The sequence below is a fragment of the Physcomitrium patens genome, chromosome 1 (genome assembly GCF_059467195.1).
Source record: "Physcomitrium patens ecotype Gransden chromosome 1, ASM5946719v1, whole genome shotgun sequence".
NCBI lineage: Eukaryota > Viridiplantae > Streptophyta > Bryopsida > Funariales > Funariaceae > Physcomitrium > Physcomitrium patens.
Window position 1 is genome coordinate 21,877,273 of NC_143410.1, and position 25,374 is coordinate 21,902,646.

General features: G+C 40.7%; 3 protein-coding genes across 8 annotated transcripts; 1 reads left to right on the forward strand and 2 right to left on the reverse strand.

The window, feature by feature from the left end:
• Nucleotides 1–1,604: 1,604 nt before the first annotated feature.
• On the forward strand, nucleotides 1,605–6,950 carry LOC112291237 (uncharacterized). The gene is made up of 3 exons (XM_024538384.3): nucleotides 1,605–5,384; nucleotides 5,529–5,897; nucleotides 6,099–6,950. Exons 1-3 carry the CDS (start codon nucleotides 2,367–2,369, stop codon nucleotides 6,321–6,323), a joined length of 3,612 nt encoding a protein of 1,203 aa, XP_024394152.1. The 5' UTR covers nucleotides 1,605–2,366; the 3' UTR covers nucleotides 6,324–6,950.
• A 459-nt stretch (nucleotides 6,951–7,409) lies between these two features.
• LOC112291250 (CLP protease regulatory subunit CLPX1, mitochondrial) lies at nucleotides 7,410–13,902 on the reverse strand. 6 transcript variants are annotated; one of them, XM_024538437.3, is made up of 15 exons: nucleotides 12,012–13,621; nucleotides 11,558–11,643; nucleotides 11,202–11,290; nucleotides 10,947–11,026; nucleotides 10,697–10,747; nucleotides 10,418–10,492; nucleotides 10,103–10,180; nucleotides 9,875–9,931; nucleotides 9,560–9,630; nucleotides 9,258–9,357; nucleotides 8,908–9,012; nucleotides 8,666–8,728; nucleotides 8,295–8,417; nucleotides 7,930–8,088; nucleotides 7,410–7,625 (listed from the first exon to the last, which is right to left on the reverse strand). In XM_024538437.3, exons 1-15 carry the CDS (start codon nucleotides 12,915–12,917, stop codon nucleotides 7,542–7,544), a joined length of 2,127 nt encoding a protein of 708 aa, XP_024394205.1. In that variant the 5' UTR covers nucleotides 12,918–13,621; the 3' UTR covers nucleotides 7,410–7,541. The 6 variants fall into 6 exon arrangements, with proteins under 6 accessions (XP_024394205.1, XP_073392759.1, XP_090109527.1 ...); XM_073536658.2 differs by having other exon boundaries at nucleotides 7,885–8,088; XM_090253401.1 differs by adding an exon at nucleotides 13,680–13,818 and having other exon boundaries at nucleotides 7,569–8,088; nucleotides 12,012–13,230.
• A 6,160-nt stretch (nucleotides 13,903–20,062) lies between these two features.
• LOC112285862 (serine/threonine protein phosphatase 2A 57 kDa regulatory subunit B' beta isoform) lies at nucleotides 20,063–24,599 on the reverse strand. Its single transcript, XM_024527171.3, has 2 exons — nucleotides 22,009–24,599; nucleotides 20,063–21,268 (listed from the first exon to the last, which is right to left on the reverse strand). The coding sequence occupies exons 1-2, from the start codon at nucleotides 23,242–23,244 to the stop codon at nucleotides 20,840–20,842; spliced, it is 1,665 nt and encodes a 554-aa protein (XP_024382939.1). The 5' UTR covers nucleotides 23,245–24,599; the 3' UTR covers nucleotides 20,063–20,839.
• Between the last annotated feature and the right edge of the window lie 775 nt (nucleotides 24,600–25,374).

Here is a 25,374-nt window from a genome sequence, read left to right on the forward strand (position 1 = left end):
TGAAAAATTTAAAGTCTCATTTGACTTTTAAAAAATTATATTTTAGAAAAAAAAATAAGTTAAAAAAATTAATATGAACATCATACAACTGAAAATTATTTGTATAGGCTAAATTTTTAATATTAGATAGAATTTTAATGAGTCAAATATAAATTGTTTCTTAGAGTGATAGCCTTTGATTCTAAATTACACATTATTTGAGAAGGTAAAATCATCTAATTCATGAAGACATAAGAATATCTAATTCATGAAGATGTAAGATGTTTGTAGGTAGAAAAAAGTCATAGCATATACTAACTTAAAACTATAAAAAAAAAAAATGAAATGGTGAGAACTTGGCATAAGCTATATAAACACATGTATAAAATTCAAAACATTTAAATATCATAAACTATACATCTTATAAAACCTCAAATTTATCTATAGGTAGGCAACTACCAAACATTATTTTGTAATAAAACTATCCAATTATAATCATTCAATAGAATAAGGTTTTATTTTCAAAACATTAAAAAAAAAAACTATATAGAAGAAACAGGGAAACAAACATAATTATAACTGTGACATAAAATACCATCTCACTCAAAAACAATTAAAAAAATAAAAATAAAAATAAACATCTCTAAAGCCATTGAAGAGGGAGAACTCTCAATTACCATCAAACTTTATTAGAATGCTGTTACTATTCATTTTCCCAAATAAAAAGCATGTCTAGAAACAGTCAAGTGTAGTTTTTGTGTTGAACAAACAATGAAGAAGCCCAGGATTGTGAGAAACTAAGGGATTTTCCTCAGTCAGCGAGCATTGACTTTGAATGGGCCCCGGAGGAGGAGGCTTGTGGAGCAGGATGGATGCCTGGCTGGCTGGGGTGTTGAACAGCAGCGAGTGCGGAGAAGTAGAAGAAGAAGAATCCCTCGTTCACAGTGCACAGTAAATTCCTGTTGCTCGGATTGAATGTGGCCCTTTGTACTGTGGCCGAAATCATCGACCTCGAAGCTCCAAAAGACTCTGTTGGGTCCTGTCAGAGCTTTCCGGGACAACTGGATCCCTCGAACAAGTCTCGTGCTTCGACAAGAATATTCATCTCCACTCATGGTTGCTGTTGTTGCAGCTCTGCAACTGCAGCAGACGGAAATCGTCGCACGAAAGATACCTCGGCGAACATCGGATACAATAATTTTTTTTTTTTATCGAGCACTGTGCCCCCCTACCCCTATTCCCTCAGTCACGTAACTTGGCCCTGAATAATGAATCGTGTGCGGCTAACTGTTCCGAATCCAAAAGACCAGCAAAAGAGGGTTTCCAGAATGTCTCGCACTGGACAATGCTGGGGGCATGATGCGTGTCGTAGGCGATCTGCGAATAGAGACAAATAGTTTTGAGCCGTAGACATGGTGAGGGGTTTCGGTGGTGCTTTGGGGGTTGTGTAAAAGAAGTTTTAGCTGAGAGGTGAAACGGCCACGTTGTGTTGTTCGTTGACAAAGTTTGTGGATTAAGATCGGCCGAGATTTCAGCCACCGAAGCCGCGCATCCAGAGACTTTTGTTCCGCCCTAGCGTCCAACAAGTGGGTCGGCAGGATATCCATAGATCGACGCAGGCTTTCTGTTGGCCTCGTAAGCTCCGTGGGCTGGTCACCGGGGATCCTTACGGTGCATTCGGCGTGTCGCTGGTGCAGCGTGCGTCTTCGGTTGTCGGAAGTAGGCGCCCTCGCTCACGGTCAACCTCTTGTTTTCCGCAGTGTTGTTTCCTCATCCAGATGATGTAGGACAGGTTATAGACATTTCTGGAATGCATCTAGGGGTTGTTGGTTGCGGCGCCCCTATCTGTTTAGTGTTGATCGTCGTTGTTGCTTGTCCTGTAGACGAGTTTACGACTTTGCAGCTGCGGGGGAGGAGTTCAACAGCTGTCGCGATCAAGCCATCGGCGGCGTCGTGTAGGCACTGGAATGTGGTGATATACGCAATATGCGCGGCATGAACTTAGAGGGAGATTGCAAGTAACGTGATATTGCACGCGTGGTTTAAACCAAACAGCCAATGTGTTCTGAGCGTAGATCACTGCAGCATAGGTTTGGGAGTGTTCATATTGGACTTTCGGAATGAGCATTCATACAGGGGAATGGACGACGTTGGAAGGGCGGCTCGCCCGAGCTTTGGCCTAGCGATGATCGTGTTGCGTGCCCCTCGCAATTTGTCGATTGGCATACCCCGCCTCACTCAAGTCTGATCTGCACCTGCAAGGTGTGCGCAATTGGGGGAGTAGAAGAGGACCATTCGCTCGTCGGGCTGCTCTTAATAATTCTGAGACCTTGAGAGCGACATTGCCGTGACGACGTCTTTGGGCACCGCATGGTGATACTGAATCTATGGACTTGGAGCGTGAGGGACCAACACCTCAAGCTCACGAAGAATCATTTGCTCCTCCTTTGATTCAAATCATACACACGACTGCGTTGGATTCTTCAGCAACTCCACCATTGTCGGTAGAAGGTCACACTCCTAGCACCGCTGCGAGGAAATCGACGCCCTCTGGGCGCCCCGAAAATTCTCGTGGGCGTAGAGAAGCCTGCGACCAACCGTCGACGCTGCTCCTATCTCTCACTTTCCCCCCTAGAAATGCTTCTTCTAGCCACGAAATCCGCCCACCAGATCGTCGCCATAGTGAATCATCGGTACCGTCATTCGATCCCGATGAGCTTTTCTCTCCAACCAGCGTCACGGGAAAAGCCCGCTTTGCATTGGCGTTGGACTCGTACACCCCTGCCATCTCTCGCGCTGGCCCCGAAATCTCTACCAACTCTCCGGTGTACTCTTCCTTCGAGCACCTGACTTCCAGCCCAAAACAATCTTCCCCGTCATTCTCCTCTCTTCCCCCTTCAATCGAGTCCTTACTTCCTCTCTCGCATTCTGAATCCAAGTCTGCTCTTCCAGAAATTCGGAACCCTTCCGATGCAAGATCTGGAGGACCCTTACTAGACCTTATACCGCTATCTTTACGTCCTGACCAAACCCTCTCATTCGTGAACCCCTTGACTGCATCGAGTACTCCCTTGACACTGACGCCGTCGACGATTTATTCTCATGGTGCGCCAACGGAGTGTCACACTCCTCAGTCTCCGCCTCCATTTGCATTGCCTTCGTCTGCCACATCCCCGCTGCATTATGTCACCGAATCGGATCGATCAGGGTTTCTCACGCCAGATACGGGAGATTATCTCTCCAGCAGCGCGAGCACGTCGTTCTGCACACCGGGCGACGTGCTGCGGAATGAGATTCCCTTGCAGTCCTTGCCTGGGGCGGCCCTGAACGTGCCCGTGAATCGGGACGCCACTCGACGAAATTCTTTCGCGTTAGAGTATCAGAAGTCCAAGGATGGGGTTCCCGTTGTATCGTCGGCATCGACGCAGGAATCGACCACGGAGGGGAAGTTGGATGCGCCTAGAATTTCGTTGTCGCCGGGATCCGCAACGCACCCGCGGAGTTGTGACGTCTACATCGGCATGTTCGGGGGTGATCCGTTGCTGCTCAGGTACTCCAAATGGATGCACGCGGAGCTGGAGCTGCACGGATTGGCGTGTTTCTCTGCGGACCGATCTCTGTATGCGGACCAGCGTAGCCACGACATTGCTCGGGGAATCCTGCATTCGGCAACGTTCGGCGTGGTGCTCATCTCCCGGAACGCGTTCAAGAATCCTTACACAATTGAGGAGCTGACCATCTTTCGGGACCGGGGGAACTTGGTGCCGGTGTTTTTTGATGTTGCGCCCCCTGACTGCCTGGTGAGAGACATCGTGGAGAAGCAGGGGGACATCTGGGAGGTCGAAGGAGGGGAGCTTTGGAAAGTTTACATGGGCGAGGAGGATGGCTGGTTGGAAGCGGTGAAGGGGCTCCTCATGGTGGAGGATTGGCGAGTGGAAGCGTACAGGAAGAATTGGAGGGAGAGCATTCAGCAGATAGTGAGTATAGTGGGGTCGAAGTTGGGACGGACCAGCATCACGGACAGCGAGAAAATCCGGATAGAGCGAGCAGCGACAGAGGAGATACCGTGGCCGAGGAATGTCTACTTCGCAGGAAGGGAGAAAGAGTTGAAGCTTTTGGAGAAGATTTTGTTTGCTAATACTCAAGCGCCGCCAGTAGCGGCACAAACCCTACCGTCACGAAGGAGTGACGTCTCTAGTAAAGCTGGTGAAGGTGAGGAGACAGAACCGAGGCTTTCGAATTATGACAGCGAGAATCACGACGAGGTTTCGAATCAAAGCGAGGGGGAGCGAGGAAGGGACCATGCCGGAACTCGGCGAAGTGGAGCCCGACGGCCAAGCTCTCAAGTTCGCGAGAAGCGGCGAGACTCGGCGGATCGGAAAAGAGAGGGTGACAGAACCAGGTATACTCAGACGTGCATTGTGACGGGAATTCCTGGAATTGGGAAGTCTGAGCTCGCTTTAGAATTTTGCTACAGGCATGCACAAAAATATAGGATGGTGCTATGGGTGGGCGGGGAGTCTCGGTACCTCCGGCAAAGCTATTTGAATCTGTCCACTCTGTTGGGTGTGAATGTGGGTACGGAGACTGGACCGGGGTCAGAAAGGAGGCGAATGCAGTCGTTCGATGAGCAGGAGGCAGAAGCACTGCAGAGGGTGCGACATGAGCTGCAGAAAGACATTCCCTACCTTCTCGTCATCGACAATTTGGATATGGAGCGCGACTCGTGGGATGGGCGGGAGCTCTCAGAACTGTTACCTCGACCAGGAAGCGCAACGCACGTCATTATTACCACTCGTCTCCCTCGCGTCATGCACCTGGATACTTTTGAGCTGCCCTACTTGTCGAGCTTTGAAGCACTCACCCTCATGCGTGACGGGAAGAAGTCGGAAAGATCGTTCTCTGTCCAACAAATTGACAAGTTCAAAGAATTCGAGGACAAACTCCGTCGTCTCCCATTCGGGTTAGCCATCGTCGGGAGGCTCATCAACGAATTCAACATGAAACCCTCGGAGATTCTTGCAAAGATGGGGACAATCGATACCAAGCGAACTTTCTCCATCGAGAGAGACGACGTGGTGTTGCGCTGTAACCCATTTTTGGTGAAGCTTCTGGACGTTTGCTTTAATCTTATGGGGGGTGCGAGCGGTGCCAAAAGCCTTGCAATTTTCATGGCGTATGTTGGCGGATGGTTTGGGCCCGCACCTTGTCCCCTCTCGCTCCTCACATTGGCTGCCAAAAAGCTCAAGAAGGAGCTCGGGGGGCGGACCAAAAAGATGTTAAGCTGCTGGATATCCAAAACAAATGCACACACCGAGGCTGATGCCAGAGACCTCTTGACCAGGCTTGGCCTTGCGCGCGCCTCCATGCGCCCCGATTGTCTCTATTTCCCTGACATCATCCAGGTGAGGCATCTTCTACGACCCATGTTTACCAGGTTTAGGTTTTTAATTCCAGACACCTTGAAATACATAGCGCTGCATTTCAGCGATTGATCATCATCTTCCATCTTCAGCTACTTAAAGGGTTACATCGGGGTGATTTGACAGGTTTATTGTCAAAAGAGGGGAGGCGCGATAGCGGCTCGGTCCTTTGTGCGTGCCATTCTGAAGAGCGGCAGTGTTGTTCACAATTATGATCAGTTCTGGGCTGCAGCTTACTTAGTTTGTCGTTATGGCAGCGACCCGGCTGTGGTGGAATTTCAAGCGCCAGATCTCCTTGACTTTACAAGACGCCTTGTGATGCCACTGGCAATTCGTGCCTTCAACAATTTCTCGCGCTGCACGGCTGCCCTGGAGGTGTTACGCCTTTGTTATGAGATGTTAGAGGACGTTGAGAAATCTTACGTTTCCCAGATTCAGGATCGCTGGGATCGGTCCCTGTGCTGGAGGCGTGGCAATAGTGGTCCATCGCATCAGGTATGGCTGCATCTAGGGCAATCTTCATGCAATTTTTGTTTTGTAGTTTGCGCTTTCTGTGTCGGCCCCGTTGTCGATGATTCCAACTTTGGAACATACCACAGCTCTTAGACACCTGGGTATCACAACTTTCAAAGTCAGAATACTGTTTCAAATATTGCTGCTTGTTCCCAACCTTTCTTTAATTTCCTCTGCTCTCAGGTGGACGAGTATGTATGGCAAGACCTGACCCTCCTGAAAGCTCTGCTGCTAGAGGCGCGAGCGAAGCTCTTGCTAAGAGGCTGTCAATACGAATCTGGAAAGGAACTCTGTCGCACTTGTATCAATATACGAACTGTCATGCTGGGAATCGATCACCCGGATACTCTGGCTGCCCAAGAAACCCTGTCCAAGTTTGACGTTCGAAACAGAGCTAGCTTTTCGTAACCGTCTTTTATTCTTTACCTTCTATTGAAGATGCTACAGACGATTTGCGGAGGATCTGGTTTGCACTTCATCGTTTCAACCGATGCAGAGGAAGCATGGACGATTCAAGGAGTCGTTTCCTTTCAATGAGCATCAGGACAGTTTGGATTGTTGGGAATGAACGATCAGTGAGCCCAAATCCTATGCTTGAACCCAGAGACTTGTGTATATATACAAGTTTTTGGTCTCGATGAAGACTAGAAGCCTGGTTTTGTTTGAGAAACTGATTGATCTAGGAATGTCGGAAGCTTTGTTACTTTCCATAATACGAGTGTCAAGAAACGATCAAGAATGTTTGCAGCCGCAAGCAAATCTGTGAAGGTTAGCCGTCTGGAATTGGAGGTTTTTTTAGCCGCATGGTCACTCATTTCGTCTTGCTGAGCCCATCAGCTTTTGGTATTTTTGTTCCAGATGTGTGGAGAAAGCTTTCCTTCTGCCAAATAGCCAAAAGTTCTGTTATCTCATCAGTAGGTTTGTCTTCTACTTCATTTGCAGTTCACCTCATCAATTCCTTGATAACTGACTAGTAAAGTAGAGAATTTGATTTTTAAGCATCTTTCGAGGTGAAAAGTATTGCATCTTTTTCCACTTTCCCGATTGGTTATGAGGTTGCATTGCTCTATTTTACGCTTGTGCCTTATCGCAACTCTGATGAAGAAAGAGAGATTGAAGCAAGTATCAACTAAATGTGTCTTACTGATCAATTTGATATTGTTTTGGTATTTGCGAAAGATGACCATAAGTCCTGAAAGAAATACTGCAACACAGAACATACCCTATTTCACAATCCTGCAAGCGAACACTGTCTACCAAACTGACCGTTCGTCTTGTAGGCATCTTATAACGCTCATCAAAATTTCGCCTTGTAGCTACAATCATCTCGAAATTTTCTCATTGTGCGCATACACTATGACTCCAACCCCCACCTTCTAACAAAAAAATATCCAGAATAGTGTACCAACATTCCCCCAGAACTGAAGTACCCAAAGAATAGTGACACATATATTTCAGGCCCAGATTAATCCTGCCAAATACTCATCATACCTCTGTTTCTAAGGATGAAAAAACTTGCATTAATCTGGTACTGACAGTTTTGGAATTGTAACCTCAATAGTCAAGTATATTGCACACCTTATTCAAATAATACCCACCCAAACCTGTACAATTCCCAACACTACTTTACGAGTTTACCGCCCTTGGAGACACTTCCGAATGCGTTTCACCCTCAACCTCTTCTTTTGAAGTCATTTGGGGTCTACTTTGCTGCAATTATAGACAGAAAAGCCAAGGTTAAGCCTAGAGTGAGAAATCGACAACTGCCATCCTTGGTCAGATTCTAGAATCCTATATCCTAGCATCCTAATTGCACACATGTCATAATTGCACACAAAAATCTAAGCGTGCCATAGTCATCATATCTGGAAAGTCGACGTAGTGAACAGATTTCAATGTGAGACCAAGGAACAGTTTCAGATAAGTCGTCGCGAGGTTTTGATAGTTGTAATAAATTCTTGAGGCTTACTATCATGGAGGGGCGCCGGCCATCAAAGCCTGCGACGCTCCTTACCTTGTTTGATCTTTTCTGATTTCCTAAAAAGAAATCTAATGCACCCTTGCCACGCAAAATTTTTGCACGTTCTCCATTTCCATCAGGTGCTCCTACAGCCTCCTCATCCAGTACTACAGCATCTACATGCTCGTCTCTATTCAAGATAGTATCCGGTACCTGGCAGCAGACGCCATCCAAGTTGAAAAACAATACTCAGTCCCATCTCTGGATATAGATAGAAACATACATTTTATTCCTTTGGAAAGCTCGATTTTCTCTAGCAATGTCGGAAGTGACTGTAAGGTAGAAAGAACAGAACAAAAAGCTCTTAACATAACGGCTGATTCACGAACGCTGGAATATGTGAATTGAAATAAACCAACCTGGTACATTGCTTCAGTAAGGAGTGTTTCCATTATGGATCTCAGTCCACGAGCACCAGTATTTTTCACAATAGCCTTCTGAGCAATTCTTCGCAAAGCTCCATCAGTGTAATGGAGTTTTACCTGGCAGAACCATGCACAAGTCGTGTTCATAATGTATGTCACTCCAAATAAATATTTTTAAAAAAAATAAGCAACAGGAGGCAACAAATACAAGCATTCACACCTACTTCTTAAGGATAAAAACCAACTACTTCACCATTCGTTGCCCTTGTCAAAGCACCTGTTTACGAAATGCCAACTTCTACATTTGCTGATAGTCAGATTTTTAGTTCGGGACACAAATAATTTGGGGTGGACTAAACACTTACATTATTCATGGAAAACATCTTCTTGTACTGTTTGCCAAGAGCATTCCGAGGTTCTGTGAGGACCTGTAACAGAGCAGCAATCGTGAACAAATATCCACCGTCTAATGCGGAACATATCAAAATACGCTTAACTAGCAACAAATTTAAGAACTTTCAAACAGCATTCTGGCTTCAGGGCTCAAAAATAAACCATCATTCTATCTTTTATTGAGTACGTCTGGCATTCAAGAAACGATTATTACCTGAACCAGCTGGTCTTCGTTAAGTGCAGAAAGACTAACTAGAACGGGAAACCGTCCGATGAACTCAGGAATCAAACCATAGGAGATCAAATCGCTGCTCTCCACCTGCACAGCAAAACCACATTGCATTATTTATGAAATAAGAACCAAAGAACAGGAAAACGTTCGACTACCCATTGAAGATATTCAGGGGAGTTATCCAACATAGCTTTAAAAACCTAGTAAGTCTGTAAAATGACCAAAGATTGTGAAAGCATATACAAGAACCTCATGCACAAGCTCCAGGCAGTACGGGAATTGTAAGTGGCACATGACAGTAAAACAACAGTGTTCTGCAGAATGTCTTGTACCATTTCTAGCAAAGAAGAAGTAATGGCAGAGTCGGTTAGCTTGTTCCCCCTCATACTGGCACGAACAGGTGATCCAAATCCAATTGACGAATCTTGTTTCCTGAAACAAAAAGGTATACGAATTACAAATGAATTAGATATCACAGCCATACGATTTTGCTGACAGCATGGAGTTCCAGCTTCATGGAATCGCTCTTGAAACAACATAATGTCCCACTTAGTTTGCGTCTCAACACCAAGTTCATCAAATAATCACATATATCAATAGTTCGACACTTTTCTTAAAGCATAACAAAGTTTACCGCTCTGCAACAGTTTTCGCAAGTTCGATAAAAGCACCTCCACATATGAAAAGAATATCCTTGGTATCAATCTGCATAACTTACACTGCTCAGGTAAATGTCTAGCCAAAATAGATGCTGCCATGTTACGATAGCAGAGAAGACATAACCTGGGTATAGAAACCCACCATGAAGCAGAACCTCACAAGAAAAGTGGCAGAATCTGGGGCCAAAGATAACAACTATTTCCCATTTAATATGAAAATTACCCAGACAAATAACTGAGCACATAAGAGACATGCTTCCATAATCACAAATTATCAAAACTCAGGGCACCTGGATATGATCCCCCCTTGGATGTTTCCGTGCTCCTTTCTCTGGAACATTAACAATCTGTATCACAGCATACTAAATAAATCAAAAAGAAAAGAAAAAAAAAGGAAAAAAGAAAAAGAAAAATCCTTCTGTCATATCTGAATGCAAATAATTAGTTCCACTTTTGCAGGAAATACAGATAAGTTATGAAATGAACTAATATAAATTGAGAAACAAAGAGGAACCTACAGTCCCTTCCAGCATCTTTAATAGCGCCTGCTGAACGCCTTCACCAGATACGTCTCGGCTAATGCTCACACTCTCTGCCTGGATCAACCAAACGTTGTCAATACTAAACTATGCGGGTGGATTCACAGCCAATGATATAATAATTGCTACATGATAAGGACCAGCTTTTAACTAGGGAAGGTTACTCAGATATGTACAAGCTGTCAAGCCATGAGAGGAGACACATAAATCCTGTCCTACAATTCTATGTTACCAAAGAGAAAATCCATCAACTAAGAGACGATATGCCGTTCATTCTGCGGGAATCAAGCATACCTTTTTAGTAATTTTGTCCACTTCATCAATGTACACGATACCCTGCTGAGCAGCTGGAACATTGAATTCAGCTGCCTGCAACAATGCGTTCAGCCAACCAACAAATAAACGAGTCTCAAAAACATAATCATTAGATACATGAAGACCTGGTTTTCATCATAACCTGATTATTATCAGTACTTTTGGATCACAACTAATCAAAATACAGCCATGCAGTGGATAATGGATATTGGAGAATAAATAGATGAAGTGATTCTAAGGTCTACATAAGGAACATACCATCAAGAGTTTGTAAAGAATAGACTCAACATCCTCTCCAACATATCCTGCCTGCACGTAGCCAAAAGTTACTTGGACTACATGATATCCCACGCTAGCTTACAAAATGCCAAATTACAGGTGTAAGCTATCAATATAAACAATCCACTACGACATATACCGAAAAACTGTAAAAGAAAAAGAAGTTTCAGGTTCATTTTCCACATCTGATCTAATTCTAACTCCAAACTAGGTGTTGTGATACGGCTACCTGGGTAAGCGTTGTAGCATCAGCAATGATAAAAGGTACATTAACGAATCTGGCCAAGGTTTTGGCAAGGAGGGTTTTCCCTGTCAGAGAAGAATCAAACTTAAGCGTCTCTTGAGTTGAGCTGTCTGCGTGCGAACTGGCGATCACCAACTGAAAGACAACAAACTTAGCATTCGGACTCAAACTTGAACAGTGATAGAGGTCTGTACTACCAGTTTCAAAGCAGATTTACAAGGCGATAATCTCTGAACGTACCAGATCCAGTAGGACCCATGAGAAGAACATTACTCTTCTCCAATTCTACAACATCGTCTTCTTCACCTTCGACGCCAGACATACTGAACCTACAATTGTACCTCATGAATTTAGATAAACAGAACCTAACAATTCACATTAAATTCTCAGTCTTCTTAATTAACTAATCATACTAAGATGGTCTTCCACAAAGAGCAAGATTTTACAGCTCGTCGACTACTCTATGCTAGAAATAAAGGCGTTACATAATAAAGCAGCTTTACAAATCCGATGGAATGCAATTTCCGAAAACAACGAAGAAATCAATAGAAGTATCATAAAACAAAAGACTATCACATTTATCATGTCGAAAATACCCCTCATTTGTAAGCTTCACACTGCCTTTCTGCACAGATTCATGGTAGATACGTTTGTAGTGATTGTAGACCGCCACGGACAGTATCTGAGAAGAACAAGAACATCGCCTGTTGTATGCGTTGATCTAGTATTTTTCGTATTCCCCTCTAAAATCTCCCAATAAGACAACAAAAAGTGTTTACGTAGCATGCAGTCTAAATGCCTATATTATACTCCTTTAATCAATTCGTATGAACTTAATACACATCCTAGTAAGGTTGATAGGAAAGGCTCCTAAAATCGGTAGAAAAATACGGTGAATCCTAACACATCAAATGAGTATAATAACCGTCCAAAACGCCATCAAAACATACCAAAAAATGAACTGCTTTACTGTGCACCACCACCAGCAAAGCCAAAAAATAGGACAAAAATGCTCATGTTTAAGATACACAAAGAGAAGTGTGCACATACCTTTTTAGCCCGCTCCTGTCCCACAACAAACTTGTCCAAAGCTTGACAAATTTCTCTTGGAGTGGGAAGGTCCTTCCCAAGAAAAGATCCACCCCAGGAGTCCCTCGAACCAGAACCCCCGGATCCCCCTGAGCCTCCTGTTGCAGCGTGCACTCGGACGAGGTTGGTGTTGGGAGGACATGTAGGACCAGGAGCTACTTGCACAACACCACCCATAGGAGGTGACGCCGAACCTGCACCTTGATGCCAATGCTGAGGAACATCACTATATCCTCCTCTTCGGGCAGCTTGCCATTGAGAGATGCGTTGAACGGTTTCACGGAATTGGGCATCGTCTACAATCGAGAGTGAGGAGATCGGATTTCTGGAACCATTACCAGTGCCCTTGCCTTGTGCGCTGGCAGAGGTCTCGTCAGCTGTCCCTTCCGATTGAATGATCACAAGAGATTCGGTGCTGCCACAACTGGAGCAAGTCATCACAAAGTCAGGCGTAGGGTGAGTTGATGCCACAGAGGCAGCTAATGGGGTGCGGCAGCGCGCGCATATAGCATGGGCTTGGAAACCCTTGGATCTCGTGCGTTTCTGTGCTCGCAACCCTCCCACATGAAACTTGGCTTCTTGAATCTTCCCTCGTTCAAATGCAATGTGAAGCATTTTGGAATTGTTATCAACACCTCCGAAAGAACCAGCAACTGGTAATAGCGTGCTGAAAGATCGAAAATATTCATGTTCACATTGTGCAGGGGCAGCAGTAGAAGGAACCGACGAGCTACCGAAAGAGCATGAAGAGGCAGTTAAAAGCCTACTGGTTTTCGGTGATCTCGGGCTGGATGCCAACAAGCATTTCCGACAATTTGCCATTCCAGAGGCCACATAACTTATCTTCTTCCACCGAACAGCTGCCATTTTGCCGTGGATAATGTAGAAGATGTGGTTTCGTCGTACCCACAATACCTTGAGGCGTGAACTAGATTGCAAACCCTAACGCAGTGCACAGGAGCTCATGAAGAAAGCGGATAGGGGCCTGGGCTTAAAAAGCGTCCTTCAATCCATGCAGTGAAGTCAAGCAGTAGGTTATTTGCCCTGTCTTGTGCATCACATTCTCAGCAGATCGGCAATTCATTGAATCTGTCAATTTGCAATACTGATTCCTTCGCAATACCCAGAGAATTCTTCCCCTCCTGACTTGGCACACAACTCTTGAATCTCCACCCTTTCACTGAAATGCGAGTCCTTCGCAGCAAACATCATCAGAATTTCCGACTTCCCAATCTTACTATCCCAGCCCACTCCACTCCTAGAACGGAAATGCGATCTCCACACGTGACACACAAAACCCTAAGAACCCAGATCTAGAATTCCAATAGGCACTTCAGCTGTTCGCTGCTTAGTGATCCTAAAAACCAATGTAAGAAATTGAGATATCAAAGATTATGAGCAGGAGGGGGGAAACACAAAATAAAAACAAAATAAAAACACACCGAGCAAACACAGGATTGATCAGTCACCACAACAGCACACGAATGGCTACAGTGTGTATTCAAGCTCTGCATGTAGCTGATCAAAATCCTCCAAAAAGTGCATAGCTCACAACAACAATGGCGAGGAGAAAATAAAGACAACTTAATTCCATGACAGCGTTGGCGTTTCTTAGGTTCAGGCAAATACGGGCTCCGGCAGAACAATCCCGCCATCCAAGGTCATCGCCATGGCCATACTCAGAAGTTTCACCTGATTATCGTTGTCAGAAAAAGCGAACCATCACAAGCAGTTAAACTCGAAGGGGGAATCAACCAACGGGTTGTTGGTTTTTCTGTCCAGGAATCAATCCACCGCTCAACTGATGATGCCCTGGGATGCGCAGGATGCTCCGATGAAGGCTTGGCAGCAGATTGGTCGAGGCGCAGGGAGGGAGGGCGGGAGGGAGGGTGGCACGGAGATGAGGAGATGGTGCGGCGTTGCGAATCCAATCCGAGGGCGGAGATCGATCTAGTCCACTCCACTGTTAAGGACGAGGAGGAGGCGAATCCGCGACGTAAGCAGAGCAGAGCATGGATCTACTACTCTACCACTATGAGCGCGAATGAATGGGAATGGGGATGATGGGATGGAACCCCGCCAAAGCCAAAAACACGAAACGAAACGCGAGGAGGGAGGACCCAGGTCGGGCGGGCGGGCGGGCGGGCGGGCGGGCGGCATCGAACGGTGACTCGCGGATATGGGGCATGGGCCTAAAAATAGGAGTTGTGAAGTGGCATTGCCCCCAGAGTTGTGAGAGTATGGGCCCATGGCCTCCCCTCGCCGTTCGATGAAGCCACTCTGCTGTTAGGACTTGTCAACCATGGTGATTGAAACCACATTAATATTTATTTATTTATTTATTTATGTATTTATAAACCAATTAAGTTCTAAGCCAAAGAGACAAAGAAGTCTTCTCATTGGCTGTAAAGAAGGAAATACATGGAACATAGGAGTACATAAATTTGGAGCTTTCAAAGGCCATATAGTTTGGAAGAGACTGCTCTAAAAAGCTTTTAAAGTTTTTTTTTACCCAATAGCACATGTTTCTACTAGTTGTACAATATATATACATATATATATATGTATATTTGAAATGTTTTACACTATGACTTATGTTTTTATACTGAGATTATGACATGTGATTTTTAAGCAAAAAGTGACACTTTCGTCTTACTGAAGGTTGAGCCAAAAAATGTGAGAAGGAAGAATGTCTTTGCAGGAGATAATATTAATATTTATATAGAATAAAAAATAATAATCAACAATGTTGATTCTTTGGAGTTGGTTCTAAGTAGGCATTATGTACATAATTACCAATTTTTGATTGAATATATATATATATAGTGTTTGTTTACAAAAACCTTTTATTGGTTGAGATTATTAGCACTGTTGAAAATTTATTATGTCACACTTTCAAAAATATGAACTATAAAATAGATAAAGTTCTCTGTGAGCGGCTTCATTGGTGTTATCAAGTTCCCTTCACACTGCATCATCATGCTACATTAATATCTGTAATTAGTGTGTACCACACTATTTGCAAAGTGTGGAAACAAAACAATCACTATGTTGCATCACTTCCTTGGATATTTTGTCCATTAGAACTCAATTGTTGATTTTTTTATTTTTTTATTTTTTTGTAGAAACCCAATTTTTTAATCCATAATTAGTGAGTATTACACTATTTGAATATTGATCTAAAAAAATTGTATCATTTAAAACATGATCTTAATGGTTGACTAAGTGTTTTAATTCTAAAACAATAATAAGATATTGGTAAATTTTATGAAAATATAAAATGACTCTTAAGATTTTATATCAATAAATAAAAAATTAAAAAATTAATTGACTACTAAGGATATTAAGATAATATGTTTGTCTAAGAAAATTAAAAATTGTATTAATAAATCACTTTAAAAAGTAAAAATCAATTATATATGCATGTATTAAAAATAAATTTATATTTCGTACAAAAAAACTCTAAATATTAATTTAGTTGGTGTTTTAATAATAAAAAGTAAAGAATTTTTAGACCTAAGAGTAAATATTAAGAACAAAATAGAAAACATGTTTAAACTTAATCTATAATTATATATTTTTTTACTTTTGTTCTTTTTTAGAAATATATAAGTTATCAAGCAACTATGCAAATTTTTAAAATTCCAACAAATTATTTTCTACATTCCAACTCTTATTAATCAATTGTCCATTCAAGATTTGTCTTAGCCAAATAAAAAGTCATTCCATTGTTTAATTATTTCTTGATAATATCTTTGGTTAATTTCTACAAAGTCCTATCATAATCATTACGATTTGATTATTTTAGTTTTTTAGTCATTTTATATATATAAATATTAAATAAAAATACACTTTTTGTAACTAAATTATTTAAAAGTACAATAAATTATTATTTATATAATAATAAATATTCATATCAAAGTTTTAACTTGTAAAAATTCTAACAAGAAATCACCTTGTCTTTTCTATTAAGAATTTTTTGATATGATCATTCCAATTATTCTTTTAGAGCCGTGCACACTTTTAGATTGTAAAGGATTTGTAATTGTTTTGGAGCTAGTTAGTACTTTAGACAATATTTAATCATAACCAAAAACATTTAGATATTTTGAAATCTTAATTATTTTTCTTTTTATTCAGATACACAAAGTATATCATATGGAATTTCGAATAAGCATAATAGATTTATATACCTAAAAAAATAAATTTTAGAAATAAGGTAACATTTTAACTTTATATTCTAATCAATTATTTGTCTTAGGTGGAAGTATATCTTTACTAAGGTTCTAAATAATAGTTTTACAAACATATTTAGATACTAGTATTATTACCAAGACGATTAAATTAATTCAAAGCTTATTCTATAGACATAAATTCCTTATTTTGTATTTTATATATTACAATTTTTTGTATAATTTTTAAAAAAATTATTGCTATCTTTTTGAAGTTTAATATGAATATTTACAAGTAAAAAAACATGAATTGTACTAAATATATACATTCCTAATTTTAAGGAATAATAGGAGATATTAAATTTGAAGTTTACTAACTATTTTTTTTTCATAAATGACTAATCTTAAGCTACACATTGCACCTTAAGTCATATTTATAGTGTAATAGTTATGATTGTCTAAAAGAATTTGAGTCATAAATTTCATTTTTCTATGTATTTAATAACTTAGTGCAGTTATTATAATCTAAAGGATTGAATAAGCCTTAAATTTATTTTTTTGGACATCTTAGAAAAAAGAATTCTAAATAATAAATTTTCAATAGAATCATGATACTTACTTGAATAATATAAACATTGATAAAATTTAGAAAAAAAATCATAATAAATTATTTAAATTAAAAATTCAGTAAATTTCTTCTAAAAATTCATGTCACATGTCTAAATACCACTTTTGCAAGATTGTATCAATTTTTTATTTTTTTATTTTTATTTTTTATACTTATTGGATTATAAAATTTTGCAACCTCCTATGAGTTTTTTAAAATATTTTTTATAATAATTCATAATATTTTTTTATCCATAAAAGATCTTAATTTTATTATTAAATATTTAATATATATTTCTATTAAAATACACATCCTTTCTACTTCAATCCTACTTAGGTTTTTTTGTAGCGTATAGAATTGACTTTAGAATATGAAATCAAATTCTTAGCTATGAGATATTACCAAGATCTTGAGATTATAAAATAGTATTTTATTTCTAAAATATATTTTTTTATAATCTTATTACTATTTATTAGAAATTCCTAAGTATTCTCTTAGTTGGATAATAATTTTTATAATTGTGTATTATTTTATTTCTTGCTTATTAAAAATTTTAGTCATATTTCTATTTTTGCTAATGCTATGGTCACTCTACAAGTCTTAAAACCTCTTCTTTACAATAATAATAATAGTAAATCATTTTCAATGATAAATTTGTAAATTTGGTCATGCCTTATTTTGGTTATGTAAAAACCATGGTTCTTTAGGGACTTTGAAGAATCTTCTTAAATATCGAACTATAAGGTGAAGTGTGAGCATTGCCAATAACATTTAAGATTTTTGGATCTCCTTTCATTAATATATGGCCTTTTACTTTAGTTATTAACAATGTGGTTAGTGTATTGAACTTTGTCTTATTGATTAAACTTAGTTAGTCTTATTCCAAAAATACATATGAGTGTTATGTAAATGATTCTAGTTAATTTAGATAGTAGATTACTACACTTTGTATAATTTGGATTAATTGTAATCTAAGATTGCAAAGATAGATTTGGCAATATTAATTTGAGGTTGTCTTGATTTTTTAGAATATCAAGATTTGCAAATGTTAGACCTATTCTATTTTGTAGATTTTTTTCTTTCTAATAAAGATGATAAAAAATAAGATTTTAGTCAAGATTGGTAATTTAATTGCTATCTTTAGTATTATATTTTATGATATTGGTGTAATAAAAATTAATTTGTAATTCACTAATTTACCTCATTATTTGGTTTTTCTTTAATTGCACATGCTTATATTGCTTAGTAAGGAGTTTGCACGTATTTTTGCTTCAATTCTCATTAACTATTCTATTAATTGCTTATTACTGTGGTGGCTTTTTGATAGAAGAAACTTACAGTTTGACGTTGGTTCTTTGGCCAATATAAAGTGTTTTTTTTTTTTTTTTTTTAAGATGATCATAGAAGGACACTCTTTGACTTTGTATTTTATTCCAAAATAAATTCAACATCAAATCAGGACATGATTATAGTTGATCTAAATTATTTTTTTCTTGTATGCAACTAAATTTATAACAACTCCTATTGACTACTTGATTATGCAACCACATAAAATTGAGGTTCTTGTATTTTACAATTTTCTTACCTTTCTCCAAACAAGTTATTAAGCTTGATTGTTCTATAACTAGTTTAAACTTATTTGTTAATTTTTTTCAAGTAATCTGAGTTAGAATTCAAAGTATCTCTCATTTAAAAGATAAATTAAAATTCCATATTGTCATATTCTTTTATAACTCCTCTAGATTATTTATAATGTTGTTTGTTTGTTCTTTAGCCCTATTATGTTATTCAATTTGTTTTAAAGTAATAGTTTTGTTATTTAATTATATAAACAAACAATCACAAATTAATAAGCATAGCTATAACCACACATAATTCTAATTATATATTCATATGTGCCTACAAAAATCACTAACTAAAAATAGTCTACATCTTTCCATTGTATAAAAAAAACTAAGATATATGTAAAAAAATTGCATACATGTTTTTATATTTATTTGTTTAAGTTTTCAATCACATTCACATCTTCTCTTTCTTGAGGTTATTCTATTTATTTTAACTTAAATTATAGATAAATTTATCTTTTTAAAATAATTGTTAGATTCTACTAAACCAAACTTTTGAATGTTCTCAAGTAGTAATTCTAAACCTCAAACATTATTTTGAAATGCTATCAATATACTTTAATGGATTTCAAAGAATCTCAAATATTTTCTAATTTTTTAAGAAGAATGTTAAATAGACCTAGGTTTTTACAAAATTGACCTACCTATGATGAAGAATATGGTAATCATGATAAATGTGGTTGATTTTCATTGATTTTGGATCTAGTAGTGGAGAAATGAATCCAGAGGTTTATTTTATTATTTTTTTCATGATGGGTGGATTAATTTAGTAATAGCCTAGGTCTATTTAACATTCCCCTTTTCAAACCACTTCTTTTATATTCTAAATACACTCTAATCACTTAAAAAGAAATTATAGACCTTGATGTTATTTAAGTCATTGCACAAATTCTCTAAGTTTCAAATGTTTTTTATGCACCACCATATTATTATAAGAAAAAAAAAAAAAAAAAAAAAAACTTTAATAGTTTCATAACAAGACATGCATTTATCAATATCTAATATTTCTAAAAACATGTTCATACAAGAAAATTGAATAGACCAATATTCATAAATATGAGTTTGTACAAATATAGGGATATATTAAGTCAATTCATCTTAATCTTAAATCAACTCACTTTCAATAAAATACCTCTCTTACTAATCCTTCTTCCTAATTCAACTTCCCACCAATGTAGAATAGTCTTCATGTTGACTATTTCTACCTTGCAACTCACTTCACATTCAAATTCTATACTTTTCTCACCTCCTTGTAGAACTAATACATCATTGAGTGCAAAATTAAGGGGTTGGTGAAAATTTACAGTCTTAGGCAATGCAAGAATAGAGACATATTGATCAATTTAGGTTTGAAGTAGATTAATTTAATATTTTCCCCTATATAATTTAATACACTAAAAACATATCTAAACCATCATTACAAAATAAATTAGTATCCTTCCATGCTTTAGATTTATGATATAAAAATTAAATATAGTACAAGAATTCAAATAATTACCTATCTAATAATTATATACCTCACTTCTAAAAATTAAAGTTGGCATACATCTACAATACCAAATCTTCTTTGTATAACAACACATTTTGTCTTCTAACTTGAACATGATATTTACAAAACAATATTATTCACTTCTATTGATTCATAGTTTTCAACAATGATCCGCTTTACAGCAGAAGTACCAGAGTTCCTTTCCATCGGCTGTTGGAATTCGATCACAACTCGGAGGAAATCCTTCTCAAAGCTCACCCTCTACATCAAAGAGATACCTCTAGTTCTTGCCAAACTTCAACTTCTGATCCAGTAATGAACCGGCTTCCAAGTTGAACACAAAAAGCACATTACCAAAGAGCTTTTCATGGATCTGGTCGTAAACTATCTCTTTGCACTAAACAAAAAAAAAAAAGAGAAAAAAAAGAAAAAAAAAAGAAAAGAGAGCCCTGGTCAAACAAAACACCTAATGAAATTACAATCGTACCTGTTACAATTTCCCTGGTCTGCCTCCCTAGTAGAAGAGCAGAAGAAAAGGACAAAATCTTTGAAGGAAAGATACATCTTGAATATTACCGCACATGGAATCTGCAAGTGTCCTAACAATCGCGACTTCTGTTTCAGCCTTAATGCTCTCAGGCTTATCAAATCCCAATCCTAGTCTCTCGTTCCTTGCTCAGTTCGACAATGCCAATGGATGAGCATGATCTGCGATCTGCTGCAACAGAAGCAGTTGTAGTCGTTTTCAACTTCATTCAAGGTACATCCTCATCGAGGCTCGAAAGACGGAACTCACCCTTCAAGAGGAGTGTCAGGAAGGCAATGCATGGCTCGAGACAACCAACTCGTGCTCATGAGAATCCTACTCGTTAAGCCAACGCCCTTTAACGGCCAGGCTATTTGTCAAGAACTGAGGCTGCTCTCTGGACTGGTACTGCGGTTCCAATCCCTGCTACATTGTTAGGGACTGTGGCTGAACTCGGCACAAAATCAGATGATTCAACAATGTTGTGATTAGTCACGCTGATCCGTTTGTTCCCAGCAGCCTCCAGGCGTTTCCATGTGATCTCCCTCATTTCTTCCACCTCCTTCGCCTTCGCTTCATCTTCCCTGTACTTGCGTTGACATTCATGGAAAAGATCCTGGTCCATCTCCATGAACATTTTTCTTACATTGAGCGTAAGCCCGTGAACAGCCTGATTCCAATGACTTCGCGTATTTCTCTCTAAAGCTGAAAAAATGATAGGTAGCACGACCTGGCGATTCTGAGCCACAAGACTCACAATGTGATCATTGTTCCACAAGAAAAGCGCCCGCTCCGCAACCTGAATGTAAATACAAATAAAGATATTTAGTGAGAAGGTAACACAACTCAAAACAGAAACAGTATCAATTTGTATGACTTAAGCAGATGAAACAAAGTCCATAAAGCTCACCAGATCTATATAATACACACAACCGAACCTAGTTCTACAAGATACATCATGAACTTGAAAAATCATAAAGAAGGAAAAAAGAAGGAAAAAAGCTGAAAACACTTCATTGAAATACATCTACATCGACAAAACACATATTTCAACTTGAAAATGCTGAATGCACGTTCTCCGCTATACTCAATATCTGATAAACGAGAAAGTGAGGTAAGATGAGCTCGCAAATCCATTTCAAATGTGACACAACCCCAGTATCCAACATTACCCTTAGTTTCTACATGAAGCACAAAGAGAGAACATTTGTTTCTGTAAACCAGCAACTCAAAAAAACTGATCAATCCTCGCTTCGGCACAATGCAAGGTTAACAAACAAACAACTAACCCATCATAACCTCGATGAATGTAACGATTAGATGACGATCCTAACTTAAACACATCGAAAAGGATATCCCTGCGAAACCTACTCAGAAGGTCAACCTTCTACCCTCTGTCCACAAAACCATTCTTACAAAATACCCAGCATGCACGAATTAATGCAGCGTATTGAAGACCACACGCGAAACTTCAAGTAAAACAGAATATGGAACGAAGTGAATAGAACACTGCAACCTAGCAAAATTTACGCAACACACCTGAAAGTGCGAACTATTCAAACAACGACCAATCTGTCGAAACAATGGCACCATGCACCGTTGGAACTCCGCGCTCTGTGTCGCCTCCAACACTTCTTCCAACTCCCCTAAAAACAGCACTTCTTTCTGGCTGTTCGTCACTGGCCAGTATCGCAGCAGCCCCCGTATCACCACGTCCGCCAGCTTGAAGTCCTTTTCCACGAACTGGATTATGCAGTACGACAGCTGCTGGTGGTACATCGACACGCACTTCGGCTTATGCAGTGGTATCAGCGCCCGAGCTAAGAAGAACTTGTGCTCCTCCTTCAAGGGCAGCGCAAACCCGTTGATGATGCTCCCCAATATCTCCAGAAGCTCCGCCACCCCGTTGTGCTTCACCGTCTCGAATATAAACCTGTAAAAAATGTTGTTTATCGCCTTCCGGATGAATGGCCTATGCACCATGAACTTTCCATATATCCGGTGCAGTATCGTTTTCAGATACTCTCTCTCCCGCGGATCCTCGCTGTCAAATAGATCCAGCAGCCGAAGGACGAACGAGTGGTCGATGTACCGCTTCGCCAGCTTCGCATCCGTCTCACTCGACACTACGTACCGCAGCAGGAACTCGTAAACAATCTGCAGGTGCGGCCACGCCGGCTCCATCGTTGGCTCCTCCTCCTCCGGATCGAAGTTGTCTGATCCTGTGTTCTCATGCGACGACGGCGGCAACGTCCGGAACAGATTCGCTGCCAGCATCTTGGTGATATCTTCGAACACTGCCTCCGTGAACTTCCCCGACCCTGAGGTCACGTAGTCCACCAGCTCCAGCAGGGTTTGCCGCTTGGTTTCCTTCTCATGCACGTTCATCGACGGATCCGTAAAATCGAACGTGTAGCAGCACAACGCCAGCTTCCGGACGAACAGGCTTTGCCTATCCGAGGTCGGCACATCTCTGAATGATGGCAGAGCTTCCAGCGCCCCATTCGGTAACTTACCCCCCGCTGTTACAAATCGACCCGCCGGTTGCGCCACTGGAACGGACCCTCCTGCGGCTCTAGTAGCAGGGGCACCCACTGCTGCTCCGGTTCGCACACTATGGTTTTTAACTTTCACGCCCGCTCCCTGCCCTACGGTCCCCGGGGGGGCCGACGACGACGCATGTGGAGTTACACCAGCAGAACCAGATGCATCCATTTTTTCATCGTTCTTCCCCTTGCTTCCACGCTGGATCACGCGCTTCAGCTTGAAAACCATGTCTAAACGGCTTCCTGATTCCTTCGACAATTGCTCAACGAGCCAGACCTAAAATCACAATCTCTTTTGTATTCCAGGCTGTTATTGTAGCTATTCCAGCCGCTACATTAGGAACTCGTTGCACCCTTAACCGCCACAATAACCCACATAGATCAATTGCAGGACGTCTCTTATCTCGAGTCCTATTCCTTCAAAAAAAATCGACATTCCATACTGCACCTCCAACTTCCGCAGATATTATCCCCGCTCTCCAAATATGCGCTCGTGATCAGCGACATCCACATGTTCACAACGATGTCGAATGACACTCGACAAACCTCAGCAATGAATCCAACCAATCCAAATTTCGTGGTCAGAGCGCACCACGCACTCTCCCATTTCGTTACAGCACATGTGACCAACGTGACCACGCAATTCTGCAGCTACCCTAAATAGAGCCTTCTTTCCTGTTCCCTCTCAATAGCACAAACATACCAACATTCAGCAGCTTCCTCAACCTACTGCTGGCAACTGAAGTCTCCGACCCCAACCCGAAACCTGTGCGCCCTACCAGCCACCGGGAAAACGCTGTAACTGATCCACAGTGCTCCAGAGCGACAAACCCTAGGGAAGCTTCTACCCAAAGGTGATGAACCTGAAGAAACCGTGGACCTCCGCCGAATCCGCGTCGCAGCTCCTCGAAATCCCTCCCCGCTCCCGCAAAAAAACAGAACAAGCTAAGCACGACCTCGAATGCCTCTCTCTCTCTCTCTCTCTCTCTCTTTTTTTCGCTCTTCCTTCAACCAACGCCGCAACAACATCAATCCAGCGATTGGCTCAATGTTCAGTTACAAGAAACACCACCACCACCGCCACATCCCTCTTGACCAAGCCTTGCAATGCACACAGAACCAGATCGAAATGGCCAAAATGGCGCGAAGAAAGGTTGGACCGCGCAGGGGTGCCAACCCTGGCGATGAGGTGAGGTTGAGGGGTGGCAGGGGCCAAGACAGGAGGCAACGAAGGAAGGAAGAAGGAAGAAAGCAAGTGAGAAAGAACGAACGAACGAACGAAGGGCAGTCCCTCCAGGAATAGACTAATGAAAGGGGGGGTTGTACTACTACTTCGTCGCGCTCCACTCCTGCACTGATCACTTCACTTTCTCACTCGCTCGCTCGCTCCGAACACGAAAGCATTCCGCGTCATGGTCCGTTGATGAGATGCAGAGAGAGAGAGAGAGAAAGAAAGAGCTTCGTTCTGCTCCTCTTCCTCCTCGCTCTCTCCCACCCTCCGTCCCCTTATGCTCGCGCCATCGCCCGCGACCAGGGTGGAAAAACTGCCATTGCTAAACTTGGGGTCACCCTAGTAATCATAAAAATGGGATTGAGAGGCAGCACACCCATGTCAATGCAGATCAATCTCCATTCCTCCAACCTGCCTGCCCGCCCCCTGGTTCCCTCCCTCCGTTCCCAGAAATCCGATCAGCGGTTGAGATTGCATCTGACCCGCAGCTGCGATCCGACGGCCCACGATGGCGGTGCCATTCGATTGAACAAGGAGGTATCTGCGACTCAATTCTACGAGGCCCGCCTGGCTTGGTTTTCCACATGTCTACTGTATCTTATATTTTTTGATAATGAAAAATAAATAAAAGAAAAAGGTATAACATTCTAAGTCGTTATATATATATATATATATATATATATTTAAATTTCTTGTTGGTTGTTCAATCCAATGTTGGCTCGATGTGGAAACGTCGATTGGCGTTGGTCTCTCCCACGACGTCATGTTCCCGTTCCATGTTCCTCTCTCAGTGTTCCCGGTTCTCGTTCCCATCACATTGTTGTCGTAGAATCTAGGTTTCTTCCTCATTCCACTGTTCTGTTCTTTTTAGGAGATTTTCTTGCTTGATACAAATATCTGGATTTTAGAGCGTTAACGGATGAGAAGCTCGGTGACTCTGGAATCACTCAACTATGAATGGGATTTCATCCATTTGTGATTCTTTTTTCATGGAATGACGTTTTATCCGTGACTTTTGAGGACAAACATTCCATGATTGTTCCAGGATTGAAGAATTTTATCACTCTATTGGTTTGCTTTTCATGAGTTAAACAGAATATTCTTTTTTTCAGATTGTTTTTATTTGTC